At 35.8% G+C, this 24,731-nt stretch overlaps 1 protein-coding gene across 3 annotated transcripts in view; it reads right to left on the bottom strand.

Annotated features, from left to right (window-relative positions):
• RABGAP1L (RAB GTPase activating protein 1 like) overlaps positions 1-24,731 on the bottom strand; it is a 713,371-nt gene that overhangs the window by 240,272 nt on the left and 448,368 nt on the right. For all 3 annotated transcript variants that reach the window (XR_005836374.1, XM_040636233.1, XM_008696595.2), the window contains 3 exons: positions 24,267-24,341; positions 6,877-7,002; positions 4,637-4,780 (listed from right to left, as the gene is read on the bottom strand). Coding sequence is in view for 2 of the 3 variants with exons in the window: in XM_040636233.1 (XP_040492167.1) it covers positions 4,637-4,780; positions 6,877-7,002; positions 24,267-24,341 (345 nt within the window). In the remaining variant the exon portion in view is untranslated. The remainder of the gene's footprint in view (positions 1-4,636; positions 4,781-6,876; positions 7,003-24,266; positions 24,342-24,731) is intronic.

The following is a 24,731-nucleotide window of genomic DNA, read 5'->3' as shown; positions in this document are numbered from 1 at the left end:
CTTCAACAAAAAGTTCTTTTAAAAAGACAATGTTTTATTCTTGGTGGGTTAACAGCACAATAATTATACTATAATTGTTAATACTTCTAGCCTTTTTCTTATCTTTCCACATAGAGGCAGACAATAAAACATAGAAGGTTTTGTTCTTTTTAAAAAAATAATTTTAATTTCAATTATTGCCTACATGATAATTTATGGAAAGTTCCATTCATCTCAGTAGAATAAGATGTTTTTTCAAACTCTAGTTTAAAATCCTGTTGTCAGGCATTTCTCCAAAGAGGGAATCCAAATGGCCAACAGACACATGAAAAAATGCTCAACATCACTCAGCATCAGGGAAATACAAATCAAAACTACAGTGAGATACCACCTCACACGGGTCAGAATGGCTAAAATTAACAAGTCAGGAAATGACAGATGTTGGCGAGGATGTGGAGAAAGGGGAACCCTCTTACACTGTGGGAATGCAAGCTGGTACAGCCACTCTGGAAAACAGGATGGAAGTTCCTCAAGTAGTTGAAAATAGAGCTACCCTATGACCCAGCAATTGCACTAATGGGTATTTATCCCAAAGATACAAATGCAGTGATCCAAAGGGACACCTGTACCCCAATGTTTATAGCAGCAACATCCACAATAGCCAAACTATGGAAAGAGCCCAGATGTCCATTGACAGATGAGTGGATAAAGAAGATGTGGTGTATATACACACTGGAATACTACTCAGCCATCAAAAAAATGAAATCTTGCCATTTGCAATAACATGGATGGAACTAGAGGGTATTACGCTAAGCAAAATAAGTCAATCAGAGAAAGACAATTATCATATGATCTCATTCATATGTGGAATTTAAGAAACAAAACAGAATCATAGGGAAAGAGAGGAAAAAATAAAACAAGATAAAATCAGAGAGGGAGACAAACCATAAGACACTCTTAAGTATAGGAAACAAACTGAGGGTTGCTGGCGGGAAGGGGGTGGGGGAATAGTGTACTGTGTGCCGGACATTAAGGAGAGCACATGATGTAAGGAGCACTGGGTATTATATAAGAGTGATCAATCACTGACCTCTACCTCTGAAACTAATAATACATTATACGTTAATTAACTGAATTTAAATAAAAGTAAAATACTGTTGTCGGGGCATGTGGGTGGCTCAGTCAGTTAAGCATCTGACTCTTGATTTTGGCCCAGGTCACGATCTTGGGGTCGTGAGATGGAGCCCCGCATCAAGCTGCCAGAGCCTGCTTAAGAGTCTCTCTCTCCCTCTTCCTCTGCCCCCTTCCCTCCAAACATGCACTCAGATGTGTGCACGCACTCTCTCTCTCTCCCTCAAAAAAAAAAAAAAAATCCATCATCCTCACTAAATAAGGGTATTAACCTGAGTCAGCATATATTCAGCTTCATACAAACATTTTAAATAAAACTATCAACAACCAGGAGTTTTTCATTCAGACTACATTGCCAAAGTGTACTAAAGTTTTTCCCAAATTTTCTGCTACTAAATTAACTTCATATTTTTGACCTCAGGATGAATGAAAAAATCCTTAAAAGCATATAGCTTAGAGAAGCATGAGAGGCTGATATGCTTTCTCAAAGTCTCAAGCTCAACGTCTTTCTCACTTTGCAATAGGATCTTTGAGCAAAATAACTGCAGACTGACACTGTTTCTTTGTCAGAATGATCACCTTTGAAAAATCAACTTTTCCATCTGAGAATTTCTTAGCATTCCACTTGTAGCTAAACATTAATTCATAACCGCGAAGATTTGAATCATTTTCCTAAAAAAGAGAGAATATGACAAAAACAAATACGTATAGATGATTCTATTTAAGACTATGTTATCATTTCTTCTTTTAGAATATTTTACCACATATGAAAGACGAGCTTTGATATAAATATTTTATTAACTACAAGAAGGAAAGGGGCAAAGAGAAAACACAGACAGGCAGGAAATTAAAGTTTATCTAAAAATTTCCTTTGCAAAATAATCCTCTGACAAAGATGAGTTAGTGGAAAGAATGAATATCCTGATACTGTTCCCAATAAAGTTTATTTTGAACTGTTAAGGGATGTTATTATTTATTTCCCTGGTTACCATGATCCTGTGATTACAACTTATTCCATGTCTTGGAAAGCTATGCAACTTCCTTAAACAGCTACAGAGTACAGATTTAAGCGAAGGGAAAGTAGTATCTACGATGCTCTTATTAATTTTAATAAGCATTAAGATCTTTCAAACATTGTAATTGTAAGTCACAGTTGGCAAGTGATAATGCTTATAAATTTTCTTTTCCCTACCATAAATGTTGCTAATTTTCTTAGCAACTGACATTAGAAATTCAAATATCTTCAAAATAAAACTTCCTGAGAAATTGTGAGTGTGGATTCTAGAAGACCCATGGACGATGCTCCAATGTCAGCTACGGAATCATTCAGATAGAGACAATTTTAGAAAATCATCACTCCAGTGAACTAGAGGATAGTGTTACTATTCTGCCAAAGTGACCAAGAAATCCAATTTTACTGGTGTGATTAAGCATATTAATTTCATTCTCCTTTCTATAATGAACATTATAGAACTAATCTAGTATGAAATTAGATAATCTCTTTCAGCAAAAAATATGAAGCAATGATATTAACTTTTGCAAACTCCTACTGTTAAAATGTCATACCCTCACGTATTTTTTTTAATAAATACCATGAAATACTAAACTCAGCTCAGTACAGAATGAATAGGACCTATAAATATTTATTTATCAAAAATAAAGTTCAGTATTACTTTAAGATCACAAAAGTCAAAGATATAAATTTGTTTTTTACTTTCGAAGAGTACTGCACTAAATTTGAGGAGTCAGCAAGCACCGTTCACCATACCGATTTGGAAAATCCAGCAAAGGAGAATTTTTAGTACAAATGCTTAAATTTGTGTATACTGTAACCATACCATTCTGACTTTGAATAAAGTTTTAGCTCCTAATTCTGCATTCTTTCTTTAGGTTCAATTTAGATAGGCATTTTAGAAATTAATTTGTAAGTACAATAAATAGGAGAGTCAACGTGTTATCCAACAGGTTTGCCAGCTGTTATATATTCAGAATTGGGGAACTTATTCTGTGACCTTCAGCAAGTCACTCAACCTTTCTTTATCAAAATATGTCACAAATGGGGGCACCTGGGTGGCTCAGTCAGTGAAGCATCAGACTTGATTTCAGGTCATGATCTCAGGGTGGTTGAGATCGAGTCCTGCCTCAGGCTCTGTGCTCAGTGGGGAGACTGCTTGAGATTCTCTCCCTCCACCTCTGCCCCCACTCTCTCTCTCAAATAAAATAAACAAATCCTTAAAAAAAAATGTTACAAATGTTTAAAAACCTTACACCTCTACAAAATGCTCTGTAACTTTCAAGTATTGTGCGACTTCCAACGAGAACCTCTGAAGAGCAGAGCCCTGCAATGCTTGCATATGAAATACTCCCTGCTGTGGCAGGCTGAGAAATAACAGTATGCTTTGCACAGCTTACACATTTTATCTTTTTAAATCATTTTTTATAATTAATTTCATTAAATTTGATTAATACGATTGAAAGGGTTAGACTTTTAAGAAAGGAAACTTTGCGTATAACAAGTAATGTAGGAGCACAAAGCTGTTTAGATTATGTTAGGCATATACTTTTGATTACTCTAGTTTTCTAATTTAAGATGACAGCCATAATTTATATACATTTATAACCCAAATAAAAAAAATTCTTCTCTTCTAGCAATCACTGCTAAGACTGCCAAACATTTTGATTGGCGGTATATGATGTATGCATGTGTAATGCTGCTTATTTCTTTAAAAGAGTAAAGTGAATAAATGCAGCCCTCTAGGGAACTAAAAACAATATATGAAATAAATCAGATAACTAAGGAATTGGCAAACTAATTTTTTAAATATTCTGTGAAAATATATGGTATAGAAGCATTAATGTATCACTTCACTGTTATCTGGTAGGAGTGTCAAACATCATAGACAATAGAAATATCTTATGAATTGAGGATTAAATTACTATATAATTAGAAAACAAACGTGGTTACCAGAGGGGAGGTGGGTAAAGGTATGGGTAAAATGGGTGACGGGGATTAAGGAGTGCACTTGTTATGATGAGTACTAGGTGATGTACGGAGTTGCTGAATCGCTATATTGTACACCTGAAACTAACGTAACACTGTATGTTAACTAGACTGGCATTTAAAATAAAATAAAATATAAATTACTATGCAATTTTCATTTATATTCACTCTTGCGAATATAATTGCATTACTATTAAAAACACCTGATTCTGAATTCATTTATATAACTTTAAAGGTCCTTTATATTAGTAATAAATTATTACACAGATAAAAACTTATTATGAATTTTAATTACACAAATTTAATTACCTCATCTTACTTTGCAGGAATTTTATATGCCTTAACATTTTTATTTCTCACAAATAATGAAATTAATTAAAACAGTCTTTACTAAAAATAAAACAGAACTTTCTGGTCAATATTTATGGCTTAATGTATAGGAAAAAAAATGAAGAAAATTATAACCACTTTAAATAGAAATTATTTTCTATTTTGGCTTAGGTATGAGAGATGCAGTCACTCTACCTCACAAAGAAGTAAGTCGATGATGTGGAAGACCATGCAGAGTGGGAACTTGGCTGTAAAAAGAGTGAGGAACCACTGGGAGGCATACATATGAACTTCCAGTTTCAGAACACAAAAATGGTGGTGCAGGTCCGGTAACTGCTCCTAAAACGTCAAAGTGGAAAATGAAACTTTATCTCCCACCACAACTGCAATTTATGACAAGCTTTCTATGAACACTCTATAGATTTTTTGCAGCATTGAATTTTATGTAACTACATGGAAGTGATAATAGGAGATGAGCACCGGGACTAGGATAATCGAGGAAAATAAAGGCAGACTTGTTATTGACAAATAACAAAGACCACTTCTTGCTCACTTGACTGTTGTTTCTTAGGAAATGCTCACTCTGACAGAATACCTATAGTCTAATGAATGTCATCCCTCCAGAGTCAAGTCCAGCACCCAATCAAATGGGTTGCCTAACTACTTAGGAAAGAAATGTATCTTCTCTTTGGAGACCACTTAATATCAACATCACCTGGGATCTATGATATCACTTCAGTACATTTTTGGGGTATTGAGAAAAGCCCAAAACACAACCAGACTTTAAAACAATCTATCTTTGACATTAAAAATTGACAAACTACAGAAATTGTGCAAGGGTATAATGCATGAAATTGGATGTCTCCTAAAAATGCCCTTATGCTACCCTTCTCCTTTTTTTTTTTTTTTTCCAATTTATACAAGTAAATGCTTTTCAAAAGCATGGAAGGTAAAGTGCAGAGTATTAGCATAACTATTCCTATAACTGAAAAGCAAAGACATGTAAAAGTCCACTTTACTTGCGTTTTCATAAATGGACCATAGAAACAAAAAAACCCTACTTCTTGCACAAAATGCTTTTAGAAAAGCACCCAAAGGTACCCATCAGATACTTTAAATGGGGTGTCCAAACATCATCCAGGCAAAGAATGCTAACAGAAAAATGTGTTTGGGTTTGTTCATAGTACCATGAACTTGCCATTCATTTTATCAGGTACATTTATTTGACTCTCAAAGCTCTTAAGAATACTGACCTTCTAAAAAATGTAAACTTCTGAAAATAAAAGATAAAAAAGTGAATAATCCCAAATATTTACTTAGAAGAATTAAATCTCTGAAAAAGAGCCTATTGTTTTCCATGTCCATAGTTGCCCAGAATCTTCTACACAGTCTTTTTTCTCCTTGATGCACATATGTCATTGTGCTTATAGTTCACTTAACATCTTTCCCCTATTTCATTTCTTCTTTAAGGTTTTCTACCCTCCAACATTCTCTTCTCCCAGTAAAGTTGTCCTTAACCTCATTGCTCATCCTTTGTCTTCCTTTTCTAGTCTGTTAGTCTCCTATTGACTTCATGTCCTCCTTAGACACTATGGGTCTCCTGATAGGTCAGGCCAATGAGCTCCTACCCGTATCTCTACTGCTGCATTCCCACTAACCTTCCTCCTTAATCACTTTACTTTGTCCAATATGGAATCAATCCATTCACATATTTACTTCACATTTCTCTTGGGTTCCCAATACCTCAGAGAAAGCCATATAAGCATGCTACATAGATTGATTTTAAATTTAAAATTTTCGACTTCAGGTGGAATTTCAAAGCTACTCAGTAATTCCTTTTATGAGCACTAGTTAATAATTTTGCCCTTGCTCCCAATCTTTTTTATTATGCAATATTTGACATATATAAAAAAATATGCTCTTCATACAAATTTACACACATATTTGCAAAATAGTAACATCACTGAGATCAAAAAATTATGAGAAAAAATTTTAAGTATGTCCCTATATTAAAATATCTAAGTGTTTTTTTATTCTTTTTCAATTCTTTTTCTGTCCCTTTCAAGAATTCCCTACATGTGGGCCTAAATATGGTACTGGTGCTAATTAAGGTAGGGAAAGTTCTTAAGTGTTTCAATTTTTATTCTGTAAATATCTTCATTTCTTTACAAATATACTGAGGAATCTCTTGACTTCACTCACTATATTCACACTTCAAAATATATTAAAGTAGAATATTTACAATGGAAGACTTTTTAAAATGATCAAATGATTAAATAAATATTAACACCAATGTAGATATTAGTCAGAAGCCAAATATAGCTACATTTTTCTGTAGAATTCCATTAAACTTTCATGAATTATTATTGTTCATCAACTTTATTACTTTTTCTGTAACTCAATCCCTGAGTGATAAAAGCCTAATTTTTATTTACCTGTATTAGTCTCTCCAACTGATAGAACTTGCAATGAAGATCTTCAAAATTGTTTTTGTAGAGATCTCGTAAACCATAGTCATACATGATTTTCACCAAAACACAGAACGCTTGTTCCTCTGGCATCTACAAGAAAACAGATACATATAGAACATGACTGAGTGGCATTCGGCCGGAAAGTCAGAAAAGTTCCTTCATGTTATTAGTCCTCTGCATCAATGGCTAAAAGCCTCTAGTGAATGAACTTCTTCAGAGCCAGGCTTCTGCACAATATAGATAAAATTTGTGTTCAAACCTTCCAGTTTCCTCACTTGACATGAACTTCCCTCTTTTGTCAATTTTTTTTTAAGGATTTTATTTATTTATTCGACAGAGATAGAGACAGCCAGCGAGAGAGGGAACACAAGCAGGGGGAGTGGGAGAGGAAGAAGCAGGCTCATAGCGGAGGAGCCTGATGTGGGGCTCAATCCCAGAACGCTGGGATCACGCCCTGAGCCGAAGGCAGACGCTTAACCGCTGTGCCACCCAGGCGCCCCTTTTTTGTGAATTTTAATCATCCTGTTATTCACTCATTAAGCCAGCTTAAAAACAGATAATACAGTCACATGATTCAAAAATCAATACAATGCAAAAGTATGCAAAGGTAAAAGTCTTACTCCTCTCTGTCTCTATATAATAATTCCTGTACCTGGCCCCCAACTCTTTGGCATAACCTCGTAACTACACTCAATAATTTCTCATGTAGCCTGCTAGTGTTTCTTTATGCAAATAAAAGAATCACACATCTTATTTTATTTTTTCCCTTTCCTACATAAAAGGTAACATTCTATGTACATTACAATGCATCTTGCTTCTTTTTCCCTCAATAATATGCCCAAAAGAGGGATTTCTGGATCAAAGGATAAATGCATTTTTCATTTTGATAGTGAGATGCTGTCTTCCCACAGTCTTCTTGATGTTGTTATTTTCTTTTTACATGAAAAGTTTTTAGGAAAGAATTTTATGAACTTTTTTTTTTTAAGATTTATTTATTTATTTATTTATTTATTTATTTATTTATTTATTTATTTATTTATTTATTTATTTATTTATTTATTTATTTATTTATTTATTTATTTGACAGAGATAGAGACAGCCAGCGAGAGAGGGAACACAAGCAGGGGGAGTGGGAGAGGAAGAAGCAGGCTCCCAGCGGAGGAGCCTGATGTGGGGCTCGATCCCATAATGCCGGGATCACGCCCTGAGCCGAAGGCAGACACTTAACTACTGCGCCACCCAGGCGCCCCACATGAACTTTTAACATTATGAGTTAAATGACAAAATCTAATATACCCCTTCCAGATGCATTTTCATCTGAACAGAGAATGAAATCTGAAATCCAAGGAACAAATCTCTAAATTGTGATATCAATAAACTGAAGGGATTTAGAAAGAGACCTATCTAATATTCTAGAAATTACACCAAGCAAACAGAAAAAGATTTTATCCTTAACTCAGTGTCCTAAGACATAACTATTATGTAAAAATTTATTTTTTTTAAATAAAACTTTATTTATTTGAGAGAGAGTGCACAAGCAGCAGGGAGGAGCAGAGGGAGAGGGAGAAGCAGGCTCCTCCCTCTCCCCCAGTAGGAAGTCCAACGTGGGCTCCAGCAGGATCCCAGGACCTTGAGATCAGGACCTTGAGATCAGGACTTGCACCAAAGGCAGACGCTTAACCGACTGAGCCATCCAGGTGCCCCTGTAAACATTCACTTTCAATGTCACTTCTTTGAAAGTCTGACCTTGGCGGATTATGGTATTTGACACCTTTGTGAGACTAAATTCCTGTCTGAATACTTGAGTCAAATAGAGTTCTATTTACCCACTTAGAAATGTAACTGTTTATTTAAATTCCTACACAAATTGGCCACTTCTATTTTCTACTTACAAACCAGGAAATGCATGAATTAGTTAAATAAAACCTCCTAAAGTTAAGTACATACACTTAGCTGTTGTCATTTTGATTCTATAAACATTTGCTTATTCTTTTTTTATCTGTGAGGTGTTTGGGGCTTTGACCTCAGCTGTTCAAGTCAGCAAACATTTTTCAGCTTATACTCATTTATTTAGAATACAAGTACACTGTATTCTTTCCCCTTTAACAATTCCGTCATTGAAGCTTCAAGCAACACTAACTTGCACATGGCATGGTCTACTCCTCCTACCACCAAGGTCTAAGCCTCTCCTTCTTCCTCTCAGATCTCTACTAAAATGGCCATACAAAAGTGCTCATGCACGGTGACTGTAGCCAGCCCTACAGAAATTAATTCACTTACAGTCTCCCTCTTTCTAAGTTCTAGTTGGATATTTTATCATTTGGCATTCTACAAAGGGGATAAACCTTTATTGCCTTGCATGGGTAAAACCGTTAAAGCAAATAAAAGGTTTAAATGCCTTTTGGTATTCATACATGCAGTCATTGAATATGAGAGATGCATGCACTGTGCTAGGCCCTGGGGATACAGAGTTAACGGTATAGCATCTTCCCAAAGGACAAGAAAATAGGCAACTCCCCTTGACTTTGAGATGGACATAGAAATTCTGGGATAGGGGAGGTAGGATGTGTAGATGAGGAGTTAGACATCACCCCAGCTAAAGAGGAATGGCTGGGTACGAGCATGACTGGGTAAATTAGTCAGGAAAATGACGAACATAAATTTCTGCTTTGCTTTTAGGTATGGAGCTTAAATTCTCCCTTCCTCCCTCCACCTCTCTATCTCCACCCTTCTCCGCTCCCTCCTCCCCACTCCCTATCCATCTGTCTGTCTCTTTCTCACACATAAACAATATATTTAATATGCGTTCTTCAAAAACAAAAGCACTTTTAAGTTTGAATTTGATCCCCCCAAATAAAATGGACAATCCCAGTCTATAACCTTTATTATTATTATTTTTTAAATCTGCATTTGGGGCAGTGAGGAGTCTTAGAGCTATTATCGTTCATGTCTAGCTTTAGGCAACATAACCTCTAATAATGACCACAACAGCTAAAAAACCCATCACCTCACATAGTTACAATTTTTGTGTGTAGTAAGAACTGTTAAGATCTCTCTCAGCAATTTCAAATATACAATACAGTATAGTCAACTATAGTCACCAAGCTGTTACATATCCAGATCTTATTAATTTTATACCTTAAAGCTTGTACCATTTCATCTCACTCACTCATTTCCCCCACCCCCTGTGACAACTACCAATCTACTCTCTTTTATGACTTCTGCTTGTTCGTATTTCACATACAACTGATACCAGATGGTATTTGTCTTTCTCTGACTTATTTCACTTAGCATAAGGCCCCTGAAGTTCATCCATGTTGTCACAAATGACAGGATTTCCTTTTTTATGATGGAATAATATTCCATTAAATGTATATACCACATTATCTGTACCCATTCACTTGTTGATGGACATTTAGGTTGTTTCCATGTCTTATCTGTTGTAAATAATGCTGCTATGAACATGGTGGTGCTAATATTGTTTCAAGAGGGTAATTTCATTCTCTTTGGCTATATACTCAGAAGCAGAATTGAGGGATCACATGGTAGTCTATTTTCAATTTTTTGAAGAACCTCCATACTGTTTTCCATAGTAACTGCACCAATTTACATTCCCACCAATAGTGCACAAAGGTTCCCTTTTCTCCACATCCTTGACAATACTTGTTACCTCTTGTCTTTTTCATAATAGTTACTCTAACAGGTGTGAGGCAATATCTCATTGTGTTTTTGATTTGCATGATGATTGGTGATGTTGAGCAACTTTTCATGTACCTGTTAGATTTTGAGTACCTTCTTTGGAAAAATATCTACTCAGGTCATTTGCCCATTTTCTTGTTGGATGATTTGTGTGGTTTTTTTTTCTCTTGAGTTATAGGAATTCTTTATATGTTTTGGATATTAACCCTTACCAAATATGTGGTTTGCAAATATTTTTTTCTCATTGTGTAGGCTGCCCTTTAATTTTGTTTATGTTTCTTCTGCTGTGCAGAAGGATTTTAGTTGATGTAGTCCCACTTGTTTATCTTTGTTTTTGATGTCATAATGAAAAAAATCACTGCCAAGAATGTCAAAAAGCATTTTATCTATGTTTACTTCTAGAAGGTTTATGGTTTCAGGTCTTAGGTTTAAATATTTAATCCATTTTAATTTTTATAAGAGATATAAGATAGGGGTGCAGTTTTATTCTTTTGCATATGGCTGTCCAGTTTTCCTAACACCATTTATTAAAGAAACTGTCATTTCTGCATTAAATATTCTTAGCTTCCTTGTCTAGTATTAGTTGACGATAGATGCATAAGTTTATTTCTGGGCTCTCAGTTCTATTGGTCTACATATCAATTTTTATTGCAGTACCATACTGTTTTGATTACTATAGTTTTGTAATAGAGTTTGCAATCAGCAAGTGTGATGCCTCCAGCTTTGCTCTTCTTTCTCAGAATTGGTTTGGCTATTCAGGGTCTTCTCCATTTTCACACAAATTTTAGATTGTTTTTTCTAATTCTGAAAAGCTGTCGTTGGGATTGCACTGAATCTGTAGATGACTTTGGTTAGTATGAATAATGTCATTTTGACATTACCAATTCTTTTGATCCATGAGCATGAGATATCTTTCCATTTGTGTCTTCTTCAATTTCTTTCATCAATGTTTTATAGCTCTTAGTGTACAGTTACTTTACCTCCTTAATTAAATTTATTCCTAAAAATTTAATTTTTTATACTATTGTAAATAGGATTGTTTTATTTCTTTTCCAGATAGTTCATTGTTAAGTATATAGAAACAAAAGTGAAGTTTGTATGTTGATTCCATATCCTGTGACCTTACTGAATTTGACGATTAGTTCTAACAATTTTTTGGTGGAGTCTTTAGGGTTTTCTATATATAAGACCATGTCATCTGTAAAAAGAGACACTTTCATTTTTTTCCTTTCTGATTTAGATATCTATGATTTCTTTTTCTGGCTGATTGCTCTGGCTAGGATTTCTAGTACTATGTTTAATGGGAGTGGTGAGAGTGGGTAACTTTGTATCGTTTCTGGTCTTAGAGAAAAAGCTTTCTTTTTCTTTTTTTCAGCAGAGATGTAACTGACCCATAACATTATATTGGTTTCAGGTATACAACATAATAGCTCAATAGCTGTACATAATGTGAAATGATCACAAGTCTAGCTAACATCTATCACCATACATAGCTCAATTTTTTTTTTGCAATGAGAACTTTTAAGATTTAGTCTATTAGCACTTTTCAAATATGCAATACAGTATTATTATTTATTTTTTTTAAAGATTTTATTTATTTATTTAACAGAGACAGCCAGCGAGAGAGGGAACACAAGCAGGGGGAGTGGGAGAGGAAGAAGCAGGCCCCTAGTGGAGGAGCCTGATGTGGGGCTTGATCCCAGAACGCTCGGATCACGCCCTGAGCTGAAGGCAGACGCTTAACGACTGCGCCACCCAGGCATCCCGCAATACAGTATTATTAACTATGCTGTATGTTACATCCGTATGACTTATTTTATTATAGTTTGTAGTTTTTTACCCCCCCTTCACCCATTTCATCCATATCCCTAACCCCCAACCTTTGGCAACCATCAATTGGTCTTTGTCCATGAACTTTTTTTTTTTAATTCCATATATAAGTGAGATCATATAATATTTGTTTTTCTCTGTTTAACTTATTTTACTTAGCATAATGCCCTCAAGGCCCATTCATGTTGTTGCAAATGGCAAGATTTCATTCTTATATATACATGACACATTTTCCTTATCCATTCATCCATTAATGGCCACTTAGATTGCTTCCATATCCTGGCTACTGTAAATAATGCTACATTGACCATAGGGGTGCATATATTTTTTTGCTTTAGTGTTCTTATTTCCTTTCGATAAATACCCAGAAGTTGAATTGTTTGATCATACATAGTTCTACTTTTAATATTTTGAAGATCCGCCATACTGTCTTCCACAGTGACTGCACCTATTTACATTACCACCAATAGTGCACAAAGGTTCCCTTTTCTCTACATCTTTGCCAACACTTGTTATTTCTTGCCTTTTTGATAACAGTCATTGTACTATATATGAGGTGATATTTCATTGTGATTTTGATTTGCATTTCTCTGATAATTAGTGATGTTGAGCATCTTTTATTATACCTCTTGGTCATCTGTATGACTAGAGGGAAAACTTTCAACCTCTCACCACTGAGTGTGATATTAGCTGCTGGCTTGAAATATATGGCCTTAATTATGCTGAGGTACATTCTGTACCCAATTTGTTGAATTTTTATCACGAATGGATGTTGAATTTTGTCAAATGCTTTTTCTGTATCTACTGAGATGATTTTTATCTTTCATCCTACTAATGTGATGTATCACATTTATGATTTGTGTATGAACCATCTTTCATTCCAGGGATGAATTCCCACTTGCTTGTGGTGTATAATCCTTTTAATGTGATGTTCAATTCTGTTTGCTATTCTGTTCCAGTCTTTATTACCTTCTTCCTTCTACTAACCTTGGGCTTAGTTTGTTCTTCTTATTCCAGTTCCTTGAGGTATAATGTTAGGTTATTTGAGATAATGACTATTTTCTTGATGCATGCATTTATCACAGTAAATGTCCTTCTAGAACTGCTTTTGCTGCATTTGGTGTGTTTCCATTTTCATTTTTCTCAAAATATTTTTTAACTTCCCTTATGATTTCTTCTTTAAACCACTGTATGTTCAGAAGTGTGTTATTTAATTTCTACATATTCCTGAATTTTCCAACTCTTCCCCTATTACTGACTTCTAGTTTTGTGGTTACAAAGGCTATTTCATATAATTTCTATATTTGTGAATTTCTTGAGATTTTTCTATGGCCCAACATAGGATCTATCCTAGAAAATGTCCCATGTGAACTTAAGAAGATGAGTATTCTGCTGGGTTTGGATGGAATGTTTTGTACATGTCTGTTCAGTACGTTTGGTTTATAGTGCTGTTCAAATCTGCTTTCCTTATTGGTTTTCTGCCTAGATGATCCATTGTTGACAGTGAGATATTAAAGTCTCCAAATATTATTGTTGCTGTTCATTTCTCCTTTTAGTTTTGTTTGTATCTGCTTTATATATTTAGGTGCTCCAATGAGGGCAAATACATATTTATGAGTTATATCTTCTTGATGACATTTTTATCATTATATGATGACTTTGTCTCTTTTGACCCTTTTTAGCTTTAAATCTGTTTTGTCTAATATAAATATAGCCACTTCTACTTTCTTTGGGTTCCCATTTGTTTGAAATATCTTTTTTTATCCTTTCACTCTCAGTCTGTGTGTGTCCTTATGATTAAAGTGAGTCTCTTTATAGGCAGCATATAGTCGGGTCTTGTTTTTTTTCCCTTCCAATCAGCTATTCTATATCTTTTGATGGGAGAATTTATCCATTTATGTTTAATTATTAACAGGTAACAATTCATTATTGACATTTTGCTGTGTTCTGACTTTTTTGTGGGTACTTTGTTTCTTGCTTTCTCTCTTGCTGTCTTCCTTTGTGATTTAATGATTTTCTATGGCAGAATGCTCTCTCTTCTTTTCTCTTCATCTTTGGTGAATCTACTGTCAGTTTTTGCTTTGTGGTTACCATGAAATTTGCTTAAAATATCTTATAGTTACAACATCCTATTTTAGGTTTATGAAAACTTCACTTTGATAGTATACAGAAACTTGATACTTTTACTTCTCCCCTGCCTCACACTTTAGGTGTCTGATGTTACAGTACACATCTTTTTTATATTGTGTAGAAAAAATTATTGTAGTTATGGTTATTTTTATTATATTTGTTTTTTAACTTTACACAAGAATTATAAGTGAATTATGTCCTACCATAACATATTACAGAATCGGATTTTGACTCCATAATTACCATTACCAGCGAATTTTACACATTCATATGTTTTTACAATGTTAATGAGCATCCTTTTAATTCAGCTTGATGAACGCCCTTTAGCATTTATTGTAAGGGAGGTCTAGTGATGATGAACACCCTCAGCTTTTGTTTGTTTGGGAAAGTCTTTCTCTCTCCTTCATTTCTCAAGGTTAGCTTTGCTAGGTACAGTCTTTCAACACATTCTTTGAATATATCATCCCACTCTTTTCTAGCCTACAATGTTTTTGTTGAGAAACTGAGTAGTCATATGGGGAGCTCCCTTGTATGTGATGAGTAGCCTTCTTCTTGCTGCTCTCAAAATTCTCTTTGATTTTTGACGATTTAATTATAATGTGTCTTGGTGTAACCCTGTTCAGATTCTAACCACCTAGAGTCTTCTGGGTCTCATAAATCTGGAAGTCCTTTTGTATCCCCAAGTTTGGGAGGCTTACAGCCATTATTGCTTTAAATAGACTTTCTGTCCCTTTTTCATTTCCTTCTGGGATTCCCATAATGTATATACTGTTTCATGTGATGGTGTCTCATAAGTCCCATAGGCTTTCTTCACTTTTTTTCATTTTCTTTTTGGGCTTCTGACTTGATAGCTTCCAGTGACCTGTCTTCTGGTTCACTGATTCCTTTTTATGTTTGGTTGAGTCTATTGTAGTTTTCTGTTAAAGTCTTCAGTTCAGTCATTGTATTCTTCAGCTCTAGAATCTGCTTTTTGATGGTTTCTACTTCTTTGTTGACTTCATTTCATTTTCCTAATTTTATTTAGTGATCTGTGTGTTCTTGTAGTTCACTGAACTTCTTTAGAGGGATTATTCTGAATTCTGAATTCTTTGTCAGACAGTTCACAGATCTCTGTTTCTTTACAGTTAGCTATTTGAGCTTTATTAGTTTCCTTTGGTGGTATCATGTTTACCTGATTCTTCATGATCCTTGATTCCTTGCATTGTTATCTGCATACTTGAGTAAGTGGTCTCCTCTTCTACACATTACAGGTTTGCTTTGGCATGAAATGACCTTCACCAGTTAGTTCAGCTTAGGGTACTAGATGGACCAGTTGATAGCATTCATAGGCAAGCAGGGCTTGCTATCAGAGTCCAGTTGAGTGAGGCCACTGCTCATGCTCTAAGGCCAGGGGCATTGTATTAGCTGGGCTACACAGTTGGGTGAGCCTGCTGGCTGTGCTCAACATTCAAGCAGGACAAGTGGGTGGGCTCTCTGTCTAGGTGGGGCTGCTGGCCAACCTCCACTGTCAGGTGGGGCCATTAGCTGGGCTCTGCAATCACTTTCAGATGAACACGGTTAGAGGCTATCTTCCTTGGCAAAGTGGTGCCACCACTTAGACTCCACAATTAGGCAGGGTTATGGGTTGAGCTCTGAAATAGCTCCAGGTCAAGTGGGGTCTCAGGTTGTGCCAGACCAGATGGTGCTTTGGGCTGGACTTTGTGTTCAGGTGGGGCCCCAGGATGCATCCCAAAGTTAGGCAGGGCCACAGGCTTGGCTTCATAATCAGGTAAGCTACTGGCTGTGCTCTGCTGTTGGCCAAGGTCACTGGTTGGGCTCTCTGGTCATGAGGGGTCTCTAGCTGTATCCCACAGTTGAGTGAGGCTAGACACTGTTCTGTGGTCAGGTGGATTTACTGTCCAGGCTTCCTGATTAGGTGAGGCTACAGGCTACGTTCAGGAATTGGGTAGGAGTGGAGCCTGGGCTCTGCAGCTGGGCAAGACAGCAGGCACTCTGGCTTGGTGGTACTGTAGGCTAGGCTTTGAGGCTGCCCAGGGTCACTGTTATTAAAGGCCAGAGGCTATGTTCAACAGTTGGGCAGGGCTACTGGCTTGGGTCTCTGCTTGAGTGGGCCTATAGGATGGTGTCTATAGCAGCTCAGATTCTCTGGCCAGGCTTCTTATAGGGTCAGGACTGAAGGCTAATAAGCTCAGCAACTAGGTGGGGCTATGAATTTGCTTCCCTGCCTGCGCAGGGTAGTAGAACAGGTTCCATAGCCAGTCTGGCCCATTGACTAGGGATCCAAATCAGGCAGAATTGCCAACCAATCTATTGTTTAAAAAAAATATTAAGATGTTGGGACACAGTGGATCTCTAATATTGAATATCCATCTTTGTTGTGTATAGGAGTTTTGTCATAGAATCAGTGTTGTTTTATTGGGGAAAGGAGGAGATAAATATTAAAATCTTATAATTAAGATATCAAAATATCATCCAATGTTCTATGAAATACAAAACTAAATACCTGCCTCACATGCATATTCTGAGAATCAATCATGATGTAATCATTGTTTGGTAACAAATGTTGATAAGGATCTGCCATCTGTACTAACACTGAATGGAGACAGTCTCCAAGCTTCACTGCTTCTTTCTGCAATGAACCATAAAACAAAGCAGGTCTAACTACTTCAAAAGTCTTTAAGGCTCACCTGATGTAACACATCAAGATGTATTTCAAAGTAAAATTACATGTTGATAACATAAAACAATCACCTTACTTGGATAAAACTAAACTTTCTGTTCCACATGACTGTGTTTCACATGTTTTTGTAATAAATCTATGTTTTTCCATGAAGGCAATGAAAATTCCACTAATTTTTCATTTTCTTCAACAAAGGTAAATGCTAGTGAGAACTTTGAAAATCATGAACTCTTTGAGTGTTCATTTTGTGAAGACAAAAGCAAATAAAATGAAAACTAGCTTGTTTTTTTCATTTTAAACCAAATATATACTAAAATACATTTAAATTGAATTTCTATTTATAAGCCATAAAACATACTGTATAACATTAGTTTGCTGTGTGTAATCAATTTAAGCTAGTGGGACAAGGGTCTAGAAGAAAAGCCTGGACAAATAATTAAGCCAATTCTAGAACAAATAGCAGAAAACACCATTATTAGAAGCATTCATTCATAACCCCATTTGATCCTCATAACAATTCTGTAAAGTAGGTATTATTTTTACATCTTAAATATTAACCAGTGAAGTTCGGAGAAGTTAAGTGATTTTCCAATAACTACACATCTATTAAGTAAGGCCTGTATTTAATCCCATGATTGCATTCTTTTTTGTGCCAGATATAAAATAAGACCCTTTACATTCATAATATAAGTATTCAATATTCACAAAAATCCTAGAAGAATGATAATATTATCTCCATTTAATAAATGAAGAAACAAAGCTCAGAGAGCTTAGGAAACTTGTTGAAGTTCATAGAACTTGAAAGGTATTAAACCACAATTCATATTCATAGTTGTGCTTTTTATTAACTGTGAAGGAGTTCAGCTTTGAAAGGGCAGAGAAACCTAAGATAGTAGTTAATGGGAAGATCAAGAGAGTTTTTTTGTTTTTTGCTTTTTGTTTTTTTTTGTTTTTGTTTTTTTTTAAGATTTTGTTTATTTGAGAGAGAGAGAGAGACAGCCAGCGAGAGAGGGAACACAAGCAGGGGGAGTGGGAGAGGAAGAAGCAGGCTCCCAGCAGAGGAGCCTGATGTGGGGCTCGATCCCATAACGCGGGGATCACGCCCTGAGCCGAAGGCAGACACTTAACGACAGAGCCACCCAGGCGCCCCTGTTTTTTTGTTTTTTTTTTTTAAGAGAGAGAGAGAGAGAGCTTGCATGCACACGGGAGGGAGGGAAGAGCAGAGGGAGAGAGAGAATCTTAAGCAGGCTCCATACCCAGTGTGGAGCCTGACGAGGGGCTCAACCTCACAACCCTAAGATCATGAAGTGTGCTGAAATCAAGAGTGGGACACTTAACCGACTGAGCCGTCCAGGCGTTCCACCCCCTCCAAGAGAATATTTTTTAAAGGTAAAATGTCTTGAGTGTATTCACCCACAGGGAGATGTCGAGAAATGGCTCAAAAGCACTGATACAAGAATTAACTTAGAACAGGAAAATTTCTTGCATTTTAAGGAAAATTGATTTGGGAGTATAGAAGGACTTATTTAAAATACACTAAAACTCTGGTAGTAAAGATAACCCTAATAGAAGATGTGATATATCTGTCTAGCATCCTATCTTCCTCTCATCTGGAATCAAATACCTTTTCCCTGTAGGGAGAAGCTTATCCAATTCACTATCAGCAACAAGATGGACTCAAGACCTGGGCCAGGCCAATCAGAATATCACACTGTCCTGGCCTGAGTAATTGATTCAGGGATGGCAGCAGGTTCCCAAGACAGGCCAATCAGAGTCCTCCGTGGATTTTTTTTTTTTTTAATGCAGGAGTTATAGCAAAAGATGGTCCCTTTTAAATGAAGTTGTAAAACTAAAAACATGGAAGCTAGGCCAATCACAGCCATGTTGCCTATTTTGTGATCTGCCCATAGAATTAAAAAAAAAATTAAGCGGAACAGAGATACAGAGACATAGATTCCCGATGACAATATATGAACTCTGGAATCCAACCATGTCAAAATCATCTTTGCCCTGGACTTCCCCATTATATGAGCCTATAAATCTCCTTTTTAATTTCAGCTACTTTGAGTTAAAGTTATGTCAAATGTAGCAGAGTCTTGAATAATACAGTGGCACAAATATTTTTATGTATATAAACATATAAACACACTAGGAAGTCAAGATCTTGTACCTTGGATTCTGTGGAAATCTTTTAGGAAAACTAAGAAGTAGCTCTGCTTCTCACTTCTTAAGTCCATTGGTGAAATCTTACCTTAAACCTATCTTTTTGGGGGGATTGCAGTAAAAGATTTGTCATTTTTAAATTTTATTTCATTTTTAAATACAACCCACAAAAATGCATAAAAGTTAAATGTATACTTTAATAAATAACTTGATCATAAAGTAAAACCAAATAATTATAAAGACAAGTGTAACTACCACCCAAGTTAAGAACAGAATACTTTCAATACTCCTGAAGATCCCACCCACTCTTGTATATTCCACCCCAATCACGACTCCCAATTTGTCAAGAAATCACTCTCTTGACTTTATCAATAATCATTTCATTGGTGTTATTCATATTTTCCATCTAGGTAGCATCCCAAAAATAGAATTTAGTTTCATCTGCTATTGAACTTTATACAAAATGGAATCATACCAAAATGATACCAAGTATACTTTGCTTTCTTACTAAACCTTATGTTTGTATGATTCATTCGCATTAACTTATGTAGTGTAAAACATTCATTTCATTGTTATATAGTGTTCTACTATTAAATATATCACAATTTTTCCATTTTAATGTCTAATTACAATTCTTGTATTAGACATTCTAATAGTGGACATTTGAGTTTTTGGTTATAAACACTGATCCTGGGACAATTCTAATACACAATTTTGGTATAAATGTGCATAAATTTGACTAAGATGCGTATCTAGGAGTGGAATTGCTGGGTGTGCATATCTTTGTCAAATAAAGCCTTTGGTTTCCACAGGAATTGTGCCTGGTCATAGTGTTTTTGAAAAATTCAAAAATTTTAAACATTCTGGATTATTCAAAAATAATCCTTTCTGCAGTTGGAAAGCTTCCATATATGCCCATAGTAGTAAACATACAGTAATTTAACCTTAAAATGTTCCTTAAAAAGGAACATGATTTTCTGAAGATCAAGAAAAATATATGGTAAATGAAAAAATTTAAAACTACTTGACAGTAAGCATGTTAGCAAAATATATTGGGTTAAAAATTCTTTAAAATATTTTCTATGATTTTTAGAATAAATGAAATATATAAAAGGACATTATTTATTATATTTCCAAATAAGCAATTATTAATACTACAATGATGATATTACTTATCTGTGCTATAACATTCTTGACCAACTGTAAAGGATAAATTTCTTATAATTCTATCAATAGCTATAACAGCATCTACTGCGATAAACAATTCTTCTACTGCTTAAAATATAAGTTACAAAGCTATTATTACAGCATTGGGAAATTTCCAAGCACGAAGAGAAGCTAATTATTTCTTAAAATTACTTAGACAATGGAAAACCTTATAAATTCTAAACTTTTGTTCTTGAATACTTTCCTTTTTGATCTTCCTTTCCTCTTAGGCAGTGAATGTGAAATATAAATGACTATGGGGAAGGAAAAGACAGCATCCCCAAAAGAATCAGGTTCTGACAATGATTAATATGGAGCTGCCAAAGGATGTCTCTCAGCAGAAAGAAGCAACTGCTTATGTAACTGATAAAAAAATTAGTCAGTAACACCGCAATAATGTATCTCCCTAGCACTTGAGATGGTGTATTTGATGAATTATTTAAGCTAGACTCTATTCTTCTACCTGTTTAAACCATAGAGGCAAAAACATGAAAAAGAAAAAAAAAATTACAGTTACTTTCTTTCATTCAAATTCGTTAATGGATGGGTTGGTCAGTTAATGGAATATACTAATTAAAAGAATTATCGCATATACTCTCGATTAAAAATTACAACAATATGTTTCTCATTACCACTATGCTGAATATCAGTGAAACTTTCCTCAAGGGTTCTGAAGGTATTTCTACATTTCCAGTTATTTTTATAAGCCATGATGACAACTGCATAATTCTATTATTGTAGAAAGTGTGAGAAACTGGACTAAATTTCTATCCATCTTGTAACATAGTTTGAAAACATGTTTAGAGTGCTGACTTGGCATGTGACCCTTATAATAAGAGGGTAGATAATGTAGAAAAAAAATTCTAGGTATTTGAGTTTTCTAGTTATTTGAATCACGAACTATTTTTTTTGTGGGGAGGTATTTCCAAATAAATATGAACTCATATTTAACTAACCCCCTGTTAAGTCTGAGAACATATATCTCAAAGAGATGTTATTCTCACTGAAGTTTAATCAATATATTGTAATGTGTTCAACAGGGCTACAAGTCTAAAATGCTAAACTGATAATATGCAAAGATTACTTTGTAGAAGACAAAATTTCACCACCCATGGCTTCAACTTCAGCTTCTCATCAGAGTGATTAGAGGAAAGGTGATTATGAACCTTTTTAGAAGAAAGGTGACTCTGAAACTTGGTGAACACATTCATGTCACTGCGTGCAGTCTCCAGCCCCCTGTGTAAGAGAGCTGACTATGTTAGATACTAGGTGGGCTTAGTAGCAGAACTAGGGCCCTGGGAATTTGTGGCCATAAAGTGCTTGATTATCACAGCGAATACCAAGAAGATGGGCCATGGAGATGTCAAAGAAAGATCGAGAAGACCATAAACAGATGATAATGCAACAGAGGAAGAAATCAAAGTTAAATAAAATGATTTATCACAACAGAACCATTGTATATCATTGTTATCATCAGAATCAAGTTATCAGAATTAGGACATTGAATCTACTATAATCACTATTCATTTCCAGAATGCAAACTTAGAAGACATGCTTTTGCTTTAAACTTGCCAGACCTCTTTGCTGTGTTTGACAGCAGACACCACCTTCTCTTTACTGAAAATCAGAAATTTGCCAGGAATTCCTGTTCCTCATCAGCCCTTTAAATATCTGAAATTCCTGGCCTCTGGAATTCTATTTATTTTTCTTAGATGATCTGATGCAGTCTCGTGACTTCAGCTGTGATTTCTCCCTCAGCATCAGTCTCCAGCATCTACCTTGTTGGTGGACAGTTTCACTTAGATGTCCCCAAAATATCCTAAACTCAAAGAATTCAAAACAAAATTCATCATCAATCCTAATCACTTTTCTCCATTCGATCTTAATGGATGTATTTTCTATCTCAGCTAAAAATACCTTAAGTCAAAGAAAAAAAAAAAAAAACAACAACCACAAGTCATCCAGTCACCAAAGCTAGAAAATTCGACGTTACTTTTGACTCTTCCTTTGTCAATCCTTCCATAAAACTTACCAATTTTGCCTCCTGCATGTTTCTTAATTAAGCTTCTTTTTCTCTGTGTCTCCATATCTCTCATTTAGATTGATATTTCCTAACTGGTCTCTCTGCTGCTGCTTGTCCCCTTTAATGTCACCCTCTACAAAGGTATAAGAAGGATTTATCTGAAAGGAACATCTAACTGTCCTTCTCGTGCTTCAAACTGATCAATGGCTCCTCACTAGCTTTAGAATAAAGCCCACCTTTCTTGACACGATTACAGAGTCTTTATGATTTGGTCTTTGCCCATCTGACCATTTTTATCTCATACCTGTCTTTGTGTACAGTTCCTATAGTAACTGTTGAACAGAAACTGTAATTTCATATCATTCCCTTTATATGCTGTGACCTTTTGTGTCTCCATATATTTGCTCATGTTGTTCCTCTTCTCTAGCTGTCTCTACTCCCTCCCTTTCCCAACCTCGATTATTTCTGTCTGGGCAAGGATACCATCTCCTTCTGAAAGTCTTTCCTGAAAGTTCTGGCAAAGCTGGGTTGGGTAATTCTCTTCTCTGTACTCTTACTCTGTGCATTGCTTTTACTTAGCACACTGTAAGTTCTTCTTTAGTGAACATCAGAGAAAACAATAAAGACACGTAAAAAGAATAAAAGTAATAAGTATGTGCCTATAGTATTTGTGTCCCATCCTGAACCAGGAGGCCTTTGAGAACACAAATGATAAATTATTCATATTTGTAATCCCACTTCCTAGTCTAGCACTGACAGACTGATGATCAATAAATGTTCCGTTAGGGGCGCCTGGGTGGCTCAGTCGTTAACCGTCTGCCTTCGGCTCAGGGCGTGATCCCGGCAATCCGGGATCGAGTGCCGCATCGGGCTCCTCCGCTAGGAGCCTGCTTCTTCCTCTCCCACTCCCCCTGCTTGTGTTCCCTCTCTCACTGGCTGTCTCTATCTCTGTCGAATAAATAAATAAAATCTTTAAAAAAAAATAAAAATAAAAAAATAAAAAAATAAATGTTCTGTTAAATGAAGGTGACTGAGAGGAAAAAGAATATACAAAAATAAATCGCAGTGGGGCGCCTGGGTGGCACAGTGGTTAAGCGTCTGCCTTCGGCTCCGGGGGTGATCCTGGTGTTATGGGATCGAGCCCCACATCAGGCTCCTCCGCTATGAGCCTGCTTCTTCCTCTCCCACTCCCCCTGCTTGTGTTCCCTCTCTCGCTGGCTGTCTCTATCTCTGTCAAATAAATAAATAAATAAATAAATAAATAAATAAATAAATAAATAAATCACAGAAAAGATAAGACTTCCTTGCTATATTCCTTCATAATGGTTCTAGTCCTGCTTGTATCTGAGCAGTTACATTGACCTCTTCAATCTAGAGGGTTCTCATTAAAAATAACTCCAAATAAGCAATTTATCCCCTTGTCAGCATTATTAATTCAATTGAGAAACTGTCCAGTACCTGACATCAGATCTCTTACTTTATCACCAAAGGTACATTTAAAAAAGATGTGCCCTGTGTAATCTCCATCAGATAAATGGAAAATAGGAAGGATGAACAAAACCAAGTAGAAAATAAAATAAACTTGGCAGCACCATGCCATTTATCACATGGAAAATTACTCACATGCAGCAGCAATACAGCAGCCAGAAAAGACTGTCCTTGACAGTACCCGATGTCTTCGTCGTAGACAGAGTAGGCCTAGAGAAAAGGTGAAGAGAAAGAAGTACTATAAACAGTCACAGATTTTAACATAATTTGACATCAGGCTGCTGCTTGATCTTGACCCTGGGCTGTCCACCACAATTTCACTGATACTTCAACTTAAATGTGTGAGTTATTAGCACAGTGGGAACCCCAAAGATGTCGTACAGTTCCTAAAGCAATTCTAAATGTCCCATTATCCCCAGGTTCATCTTTGGAATCTGGAATAAAGAAATGCTCAGGGCACCTAATTTTAAAAGCTCCATTATGGGTTGTAGTCAGGCAAATGACACCATGGGAGGCTGAAGCAAAAGGTAGAAGAGGGCAGGAAGGTTCTAGAGTTGATGTGGGAGTTCTAATGCAAAGACAAACATCCCAATTGTGCTG

The sequence above is a fragment of the Ursus maritimus genome, unplaced genomic scaffold (genome assembly GCF_017311325.1).
Source record: "Ursus maritimus isolate PB19 unplaced genomic scaffold, ASM1731132v1 scaffold_2, whole genome shotgun sequence".
Lineage (NCBI taxonomy): Eukaryota > Metazoa > Chordata > Mammalia > Carnivora > Ursidae > Ursus > Ursus maritimus.
This window is presented reverse-complemented; position numbering and strand designations above follow the sequence as displayed.